This window comes from Metopolophium dirhodum, chromosome 1, assembly GCF_019925205.1.
Source record: "Metopolophium dirhodum isolate CAU chromosome 1, ASM1992520v1, whole genome shotgun sequence".
NCBI classification, from domain to species: Eukaryota; Metazoa; Arthropoda; class Insecta; order Hemiptera; family Aphididae; genus Metopolophium; species Metopolophium dirhodum.
Genome location: NC_083560.1, coordinates 101,255,655 through 101,267,020, shown reverse-complemented (window position 1 = coordinate 101,267,020; position 11,366 = coordinate 101,255,655). Strand labels below are relative to the sequence as shown.

Here is an 11,366-nt window from a genome sequence, read left to right as displayed (position 1 = left end):
AACGCTCAGCTACTAATAAAAAATGTAGTATTATCACTACTGAAACTTTTTGTAAATTGTAGCACCAAAGCTATTGTTTAAATCTAACATGAAAAATTTCAACAATTTTTTTTAAATTTTATTTTAATTAATTAGTAATAATAAAATATTATATTATCTTATCATTGGTTGTTTTGGTTATTATATCCAAAGAATATACTCCTCGTTATCATAGTATCATATATTTTGTATAATGTATTATATTGTATACACAGTGTGCTTTCCAATAAAATAATTTTTTAAAATTTAGATGTTTATTTAATCGTATGTATTTTAATTATCAACAAGTACATAGTAAAAATTTTCACTCTAAGAAGTATTCATTTTTAGCCCTTTACTCCCAACTATTTGCTATTTATTTTTTATTTTTTTATGTGTCAGGTTTGTCAGATCAATATAGTATAGTGTTGGTCGAGTAAAAATTTTTTTATGCTTGTAAATACGAGTACTCCCTTTGAATCGAGTTCTCGTATCAGTATTTTTATTATTATAAATTTAAAATACTATAAATAGTATTTTATTGAAAAATAAGTGTTAAAACTATAAATAACTGAAAGAACCCAAATATCTGATATGAATACCAGGAAGGTGATACGTGATAGTTCAGATTGATTACTAATTTAATATTTATAATTTAAATACTATTTTTCAAGGCTGGGCATTAACGAGTTAAAAATTTAAAGTCAAGTTAAAAAGTTAAAAGTTAATTTAATTTAAACATTTTAACTTAACTAGTTACTTTTTGCTTCGCATTAACTTATCTAACTGTTAACTTACTACATTTCTTTTTTAATAAACGTGAAATGAACGAGTTAATTTTTTCATTTTAAGAAGTAAGTTAAGTTAATTTTTTTTGTTTTTAGTTTTATTATATTTCACTGTTTCAGTCTGTTTTGTTTTCATGTCAAAAAATATTTACCGTGAATTTATATCATTCGAATAATCGAATCTAACCATATCGAAATACTTTAAAGTATAAACACTAGATATAGTCTATAATTTAGTTTTGGGTTGGTAAAAAATGAAGTAGGTACCTACGCTAGTGTTGTATAAACAAATTAACTTTTTTTAACTTAATAAAAACTAAAGAGTTAACAAATATGCATTTACTTTTAATTAGCTGAGTTAACCTATAGTTAAATCAAATTTTGTTTATTGGTGAATATTAACACTTAACTGAGTTAAAAAAAATCGTTAACTTGCCCAGCCTTGTTATTTTTATTATTTTATTGCATATTTGATATTATTATAATATTACTCTATATTGTAGAACTGAATAAATATTAAATAATAAACATTAAACAATAAATAGTTTAAATGTATTATGAATTTGTTGAGATCAATTAAAAATTAAAATATAAGGCAATTAAATAGGTAGTAAATAGTAAATACTAAATACTATTTGATTGCATATTAAATATTAATAATCAATTATATATTATTATAGTATGGAGTATAGACTTTAATAAATAATAAACATTAAACAATTAATAGTTATTAATTTAATTAGTTAATAATTATTATTATGATAAGATTAAATTAATTAATAATTATATAACTGTATGAAAGAAAATATAACATTTTTGGAAAATCTATTTTTCGTACAATTTAAAATACTCGAGCATTCGAGTACTCGAATTTTGAACTCGACTCGACTCCATATAATTGAAACTCGACTCGACTCGAAATTAAAAAACAATACTCGTCCATCACTAATATTGTATGATATGTGCAGGGTATAACAGAAGGATCTAAAAAAAAAAAACAAATTATGCTACTTAAACGTATGACAAAAATTATTAATATTATGTGATTAGTAAATAATTTAAGAAATATACTCATATCAGCAAATTCCCAAAAATAATATTTTTAAAAAAGTTATTACAATCCATCAGAGTTATTACAAGTTATTAATTTAATCAAAAAATTATAGATATTTTAAAAAATGCTAAAATTTAAACTAATTGACTTGTATAAATGTTTTTAACATCAACATTTTTCTTATAAGCAAATTCGTACATTTGCTATTTTGAATTTATCCAAAATAATTTAAATCAAATTTTAAATTTTTCATTATCAGTATTAAAAAATAAAAATAATTTGTTGTATATTATAAGTGTAGTGCGAGTGACAAAATTATATAAAAAAAAGCGAGTAAGTTGATGTCGCTCTTCTCATCAATTATTTCTCAATTTTTAGGTTCTCCCTCGTAAGGTTAGTAGACCTTAAATAAAACTACTTATAGGATAGCCATGGTTGGGAATATCGTAGTAACATGCAGTTTTGAACAAAAGCATTTTACGATAACCGATGATCATAGTTTATATGGATTTTATCTGTAACTAAATTATTCATGAATTACTTTAAATATAAACTTGTCGAAGTAGTCATTATTTAAGGATTAAGATAATGTACTATTGATGTAAATAATAATAAAATCACTAATAATTATAATTCCACTGTGAAAAAATTAATTCTGTGTTTTGTTTAATCCAAATTGTTTCATTCGTATAATCAACATATTATTACAGTTGATTATAATATAACGACCATAACATTATTTTACCTAACTCTAGGGACTAGGCCAGTCTATAATTCTTTATACATTTACCAATGTAACTTTTAACTTAAAATGTAACTTTGTTACATAACTGTAACTTGTATCTAGTTACACAACATAAAAGTATCTAGTAGTTTTAAAGTGACTTGTAACTTGTAACCAGTTAAAAATAATTGAGTAACTTGCCAAACCCTGAGGATAGCATTCAGTTTTAATTGTAAACAAATATACTAACATCAATTGTCCAGATGTATATTATATAAAAAATAGTATCAAATAGATAAGATTAATAAATTATGAGCTCAAATATGATTTAGATAATTAAATTTAATATCTACTTTGGATTAATACTTATTTTGATGTTTAGAATACTCTTAAATTACTTCAATGAAAGTTTTCATACAAGTTGAAGTCACTGGTGATGCTGATGCTGTTACCAGGTAATTGCACATAATTGAAATCTTCATTTTATTTTTAAAATTATTTTGTTCTATTTTTAATTTAATGATTATATTTTTAATTGTATAGTGAAAGATATGTTGAAAACACTATTGAAAATCCTACATGGTATACAGTTGAAGATAATCATGTTTCTTTGGTTTCTGAAAATGTTGAGGAAGTTATTAAGCTTGAAACTGATATGTCGGATGATTGGATGTGGGAAAGTAGAACTGAAATTACAAAAGATGTTACCAACCAAAGTAATATGAAGTTACCCTTGGAATGTCAGGTAAAACCCTTTTTAAATACATTATTTTTGTTGTATGCGATTTATCGCTTGTTTTCACATGACATATGCTTTCTACGTCATTTTATTTAGAATATCATACATATTATATAATATATATTGATATATTTTAATTAATTTACTATGTATACATAAGTTATTAGAAACATTTTATTATTTATTCACTTGAATATATATTAACCAGTGGTGTTTTCGTAAAAATTCTATTTGGTATACTCTCATTTATAAACTTAATGCAGTGATACAAATATACAATGGTCGGGACGCTACTAGTTTTTTGTAGCACGTTAACGCTACAGCTACTTTCCCCAAAAAGTAGCTCGTTACCACTATCGTTATTTTTTTCTAATGTAGCGCGCTGCTTCTAACGCTATTGTTTAGATGTAGCGCGCTACTTTTTCGCTACATTTTTAAAAATGTTCTTATTGAAAACTAGTGTTTGTAGTTTGTACTGATTTGACATTTGGTCACTGGACAGGACCCAAGACAAAAACTTCACTATTACACTTCATCATTATCATAATATAAATAAACAAATATAATCATAATTGATATTTTAATAATCACCAATTAGATTGTAGGTAGCAACAAAATAATGATAATTTTCGCTACGCTAACCGAAAATGTTTAGTGCGCTATAGTATTTCGCTATCTAAGGCATAATATAGCGACGCTACGTCAATCGCTATAAATAAAGTAGCGTGCTACTGTAGCGTCGCTACAATTAGCGCGTTACTCCCGACCACTGCAAATATACAACGAATATTTTGATTTTACAAGTTCAAAACAAATCAAATCCAACCCTTCGAAAAGTCGTCCGTGAAGTACTTTTTTGCAAGGCTCTTATGAAATACATTTACAAATTCTCAAACTTTAACAAAAACTCATTTTTTTATTACCTATTTTTCTATCTACATTTTTATTTTCACCAGTCAGATTTAATTTTTTATAATATTTCACTTGATAATTATTTTGGCAATTCTTATTAATCTGTGTCAGAAACACAAATATTTTATTAAAAAAAAAAAAATCACGATCATGAACAATGATTAATGCAGCTATACGTTATGTACTTAAATGTGGTAATAACCAATCCTAATTCTTTATTATACGGTTCTAACTTATAGATAATTAATAAAATGTTGTATAACAATAAATAATAACACAGAATATAGATTGCTTATTTTGTTTAAATATTAAAAGTATATGTAGTATTTTTACAGGGTATTCCCTAGTTCATTAAATGGTAAATGAGTGTACATTGTATTATGAATCCCGGACAAAAAGTACCTGGACAAAAAGTGCATTTTGAAAAAGTTGTACAAAAGTCCAAAATATATTCTATAACATTTTCATTAATAGTTATATAATATAGAATATTATATAGGAATATATTTCATATTATATAGTTAATATTCATTTAAAAAATGTACACAATTCATTTTCTTATAAAATATTTATATTATAATATTATATTGTACCTACAGTTTATAAATATTATAAACATTTTAAAAATACAGTCAATACGAACATCAATCACTCTACAATTATTATAATTATTATAATGACCATTATTTTGAATAATCAGGATAAGGAACAATAATCAAATATAATATATCTTCTCCGTGAAAAACTCTTTTGTTTAAAAAAAAAATCAAGAAGATCTGATAAGTAGTTCCAGAGTTTAGCCTGTAGAGAGATTTTCATTTCATATTTATATAGTTAGATTATTAATCTTAAATGATAATATATTAAGAAGACAAATTGTTTGTTCCGGGTACCTAATCTCTACTACTTACCATCAGAGAGCTACACTAACTAGATCTATAGGCTATATTTAATTTCGATAAGTGGCCCTAAATTTTTTTTATTGCAAATATGAGAATTTTTTATAGAAATTATAATAATAGGTAATGAAGAACAATATTTTTGTTTATTAGATGGTTGCTACTGGTTACAAAAAATAAAATAGTTTTTATGATTTAATATCATTATTTTAGACCTGTATTTTAAATTTAGTCATAACTCATCGCAAAATGAGCATGACTACAAATCACTGTTATGACTGTGTTAAAAATCTTTAATGGAGATTATGATAGGGTAAATCCGTGGGAAGTTTTGAACTTTTGAACATCACTAAGCCGGGTATTAAATAAAGAATTGTTGAATCATTTAGAGTTGGTATTTTTAATGGGCAATAATGTACACAGGATCAGCTAGTTATTAATATAATTATTATAAATGAAAATTTAATAGAATATTTAGTATTTTTTTACTTTTTGTCTGGCAATATAAATATTCTCAGACTTGTTGTCCGATAGTAAAAAAATGAGTCGTATTTTTTTCCAACTTTTTTAAAAACTGACTTTTTGACTGATTACCATGCCATATAACCATAGTTATAAAACACCACTGTTAAGAACTCTAAAAAAACAATCAAAAGTATCTTTGCTAGCATTTTTAGACATGCCGACGCCAGCTAACAAGACTGCACACGTGTGAATCTAAAATTTTTGGAATAGAGTATAGATATACATATAAGGAGGTAGATCGCATACAACACTATGCGTTATAAATGGTGGCGTACATGTGGTAGACAGCATACAACAAGAATACTTTAAATTCATTAACATTTATTATTTTATTCGTAAATCATTTTTTTCTCACAGGACGTCGCAGATAATAATATTTACTTAAATCATGAAAATACAAGTGATAAATTATTTCATTGTAATATTTGTGGAAAAAGCTTTGAATTAAGTTATCTTTTAAAAAATCACTTGGCCGAACACAAAAAACAAATAAATTATAAAACTAATAAATGTATATTTTGTGGAAAACAGTTTAAGTTAAGAATTGGTTTGAATAAACACATTCAAAAAAATCACAATTCCTCGTATAAATGCAGATTTTGCAGACAAAATATTGATTTCTCTAATTATATCGAACACGAAAAATGCCATGAAAGAAAAGATCAAACTAAGTTTGATACTATTCCTAATACTAAACGGAATATAAAGCAAAAACAGTTAATTCAAACAACAGTCGGAGACCATTTTCAACAACAAACAAACATACAGCAATCAAGTTTATTGAGACAGCAATCAGTTGTACCGACAGCTTCGCAAATCTCAATGGCAAATAATTTCGATATCCTAAACATGAAGCAAGAAAAAAACTTGTGTACAAATGTCAGAGAAAGGAACAGTTCAGATCAAGTAGATTCAGTGAATATCAATGAATTAACTTTGGCAAACAAACCTCGTGATTTAATGGCGGAACAAAACCCTATTAATATAGCTAACAATAATATTGTATCTACAGTTAGGGAAACACTTTATTTCTGTATTAGAAAATTTCCTAATATTAGAAATGGATCTCGCAATGATTATGATCAGACATCACAAAACAATGTTATTTTTATATGTAAAATTTGTAAAAATTCTCCATCTACAGATATACATGCATTTGCATTACATATGAGTGATCACAGTGAGTGTAATATGCATGAATGTATTGTATGTGATAAAACATTTAAATCTGTAGTTCTTTGGACACACCATATGATCGATCATGAACAGCAAATAGATTCAAATGTGTCAACAGTTCAGTTTAATCTTTTTGAAACTGAATCTAAGACATTAGGTCCTATTAATTCTAGAAACACGGAACCTCGAGATTTTCCAAACTTAAGAAATAGAAAATTCAAGAAATCTTTATTGGATAATTCAGATTCAGATATAACAAGGTTAAATAGTGCCAATAAAATTAAACACCAATATAACTGTATTACATATAAAAAAGTATTTCCTTCCAAAAGCCCATTAAAAATGCATCAATCTCTTCATAATAAATCACAACCTTTTTCCTGTAGGTATTGTGATAAAATATTTTCTGTAAAGGGTCTGTGCACAGATCATGAAAAATGTCACATCAACTCAGACAATTTGTTATCAAAAAATAATGAGAATATTAAACTTGAACCAAATGTAATCCAAAACAGCATAAGTATAGAAGACAACACTGATTCTGGGACAATGTCAAGGAATCAAAATAACAATCTTATCAACCATAGTAATAAAAGCAATGAGAAGAAATCAACATTTTGCATGATTTGCAACAAACATTATGCACATCCTGGTGCCTTCACCAATCACATGCGTATTCATGGTGGTGCAACATACAAATGTCAATATTGCCACAAGCAATTTAATAGAAAAGGCATTTATATTATGCATGAGAAAACACATGTATTTAAAAATAACATAGAAGAACATACAACGATACATACTTTAAATATGTATGAGTGTGATGACTGCGGTCAGCAGTTTAAGACAAATATTTCTCTAGGTCATCACATTATGGAAAACCACAGTGCCAATATGTCTACATCTAATAAAAATGAACATGTCGAGAATTATGAGAGACAAAATGCTTCTCTAGAAAGAATTAATTTTGATTTTGTTCAGTGTCAAATTTGTTTGAAAATCTTAAAAACCCGAAAATATTTGGAATGTCACATGAGAATACACACTGGTGCCATGCCATTCAAATGTGATAAGTGTAACACGGCTTTCAGATTTAAATCAAATTTAAAATCGCATCAAAAGAAATATTTGGCATGTTATGTCCCATAATTATATTTTAAGTGTAAATAAATAGAATTTTAAGCCATTAAAAATGACATCATATTTCAACATCAGCTGAAGTTACTTTAATGCCAGTATAATAATGTGGAAAAAGAAAATTAGAAAACTTGTGAATCACTTGAATCTCACATTCATGGTTTTATATTTTGTTTTATCCTAAAAATGCCTAGCTACTTTTATTGTTATAACTACTTATACAATGAAGTTAAGTTTCTACCATACATTCATTGAATTTATTTAAATATATATATATATATGTCATATATTTAAGGTATATAATTTTAATAATTAAATGTAAGTTTTAAGATTTTTTTTTTTATTCACTATAACTAGTATTGTATATTCATACATTGTCAACCAGGGATTTTTTTTTTTTTAATTCTTATTACATTGTGTATTTATTAGGTTTAATTTAATAATTAAGTCATTTTCATTTGTTTATTTTATAATTTAAAATAAAATGTTACTTCCATTTGTTGAACAACTTATTCAATTAAGTTAAGTTTTTTCTATATATTCATCGAATGTATTTAAATATGTATTTCATATATTAGAAACAATAATTAAGGAATATTATTTTATATATTAAATATAAGTTTTAGATTTTTTTTCATTAACAATAACTTGTTTTGTATATATTTATACATTGTCAACCAGGGAATTTATTTAAATTCTTATTACATTGTGTATTTAATTGATTAGGTTTAATTTAATAACTAAGTAATTTCCATTTGTTTATTTTATAATAACTACCAACATAATAGTTTATAACAAGCATTTGTAATTTGATGATGTAAGTTTTAATTAAACATTTGATATTTTTTTTTTTATAATTCTTTGAGTTTACTATCAATTTTCAGTTATACATTATTAGTGTCAATTATGTTACTCCCAATAATCTATTCCATGTTAGGTTGTTTAGCTCTTCTTAAAAATGTGTTTATACATTAATTGGTGTTGCAATATTAGTTTACATTGTATTGTGTCTTTGAGGTTTTTAAAAAATGTTTTTATTTAAGCATGTTGTGTACACTAATCACTTCCAGTCGTACACAAAAAAAAACAAACAAATAATATAAAAAGCACTTAAATTAAACACTGTTGTCTAGTGATCACCATTGATCATTTTTCTGACTTTTTCATATTATTTATATATTAATTTTACTATCTAATACATAATTGTTGTCTTAACTTAGTTTCACTTTTCCTAAATCTACTCAACTTGCTGATTAAGACTTAATACTAAATTTTGTCACACATCACATTCATGTTTACTTGACCTGGGTAATAGTTTTTAATACTAATAATGTTTATATACTATGGACATTATAACAAACAGTATTACAGGTAGTCTTAAATTTGTATATTAATAAGCCAATAGTTTACATACATCTTTCACATTTTTATACTCCAATGACTACATTCAAATTTGACCTGTACATAATGTTCCACAGGGAAAAAGTTCACCGCATGATTGATTTACAATTTAAAATATGGATTCATATTCTTATATTTAGAAAATACAACAATTTATACCTTTCAAGCATAATAAATAGGGTACATTAAAAATTTAAAAGTCGCTCTGCTGTATTGTAGGTGTTGTTGGTGTCAATTGTACTTTGGCAAGTGGATACTTCTTATAATATATAGGCACTAAAAAAATTAAAAAATTGACAAAGCATAATTTTTTTTTAATAGGTACACTTGATGTTCAAACTTTGACAAAATTAGATAGGTACCTAATTATTTTGTTGTAAATTAAAAATATTATTGTTGGGGACTTGAAACTTTTATGAAAATTATTATAATATTATATACTTTATGTAAGTATACGTACTTTTTTTAAATATGTCTATTTATACCACAAACTTATTCATGCCGTTCTTCAGTAGGCCGGTATTGACTCTCGACTTAATAACGATGATAGTATACGATATAAATATATGTTATACACTAATATTTTAATAAATGTGATGTTTTCAACAAGAATTATATTAAACTTATCGCGTATTATAATAAATTACTATACAGTAGCAATATAGAATATAATATACTGAGGCTGAGCTTAGAATCTTTTTTCGTATGCAATATTACAATGATTTATCATTGAATTCAAATTTACCACATCCTTAACTATTCAATACTGATGTACACTTGACACCTATAATGTATAGCATGTCGATACTTTCTAGCCCATGAGCTAAATTGGTGCAACTATAATGTTTTAACTGATTAATTTTAGTAGTCTAAACAAACACATTGTTTGAAATAACTAGGTAAATAAATTGTTACGCCAACTGAAAATTATCCAACTATTTATTATAGCGTATAACCAAATAATTTTTTTCTGTGCACTTTTTATGTCTGCATTTATGATTATTTACTTTTTAAATAAATTACACTAATTTAGTTTAAAAAACTTTTTTTGTTTCAAGGTTCTTGACTTACGGTTTCAAATTAAACTATATAAAAAACAATATTATTCACATGGAAATCCGTATAAATGTTTTGATATAATATTGATTTTACTGATGTTCAAGATAAGGGTGAAACGTCCTAGGTGATAAAAGTATAAACACTATAAACAGCTCCATGTCTCCGCGAGTCATGACAAATAAAGTTTCACCTTGTCAGTTGCCATTGTGAAAAATTAGTCATTAAAGTTTATTATAGTAGATATTTTATAAATAGTCAATTAAATAAGGTTATCATTATTAAACACTAGCTTTGTTTTAAAAACATAATATACCTAGTAAAAACTTTCAAATTAAATGTATATAGGTACATTAAATGTACCTATTTATCATTGTTTACTATCAAATTGTATTATAAACTTATCATTAATTATGAAATATGCTCTAAAAAATGGTAAAAATATGAAATACCTATGCTCTGAAAACAGCAAAATCACAAAATATGCAAAATAATACACTGTAAACTATTACTTTTATATTCGTAGTGTCGTGAAAATGACTAAATTTGCATAGAAAAACATGCAAATGCAATATCTTCAGAGCCCTAAAATGTCTTTGGCCGTAAACTTTTGAAATGTTTCAAAACCAACTATCAAATAACGATATAATTAATAGTTATTAGTTATCATTCTTACAACACTCGGGTAGATATAACTATTTAACAATTATCTAAACACTATAGATACGATCTTTGTAAAATACCGTGCTATACACAAATACAGAATATGTCCCGTGAGCATATACCCATTAACGGCCGTGGCGCATTTAAGGGGGGGGGGGACAATTGGGCCAAATGCCCCGGTCGCAAATTTTAAGGGCGGGAAAATGTTTATAGTGAATTATTACCTATGAGAACTATTTAAAAAAATATTGGGTACTTAACTAAAATGACAGCA

At 25.6% G+C, this 11,366-nt stretch overlaps 1 protein-coding gene across 1 annotated transcript; it reads left to right on the top strand.

The window, feature by feature from the left end:
• Positions 1 to 2,977: 2,977 nt before the first annotated feature.
• Positions 2,978 to 8,200, top strand: LOC132948847 (zinc finger protein 675-like; the record flags this gene model as incomplete). Its single annotated transcript, XM_061019510.1, has 3 exons — positions 2,978 to 3,039; positions 3,128 to 3,329; positions 6,017 to 8,200. Coding segments are annotated over 3 exons (2,232 nt in total), but the record flags the coding sequence as incomplete, so codon positions are not given.
• Positions 8,201 to 11,366: the final 3,166 nt, after the last annotated feature.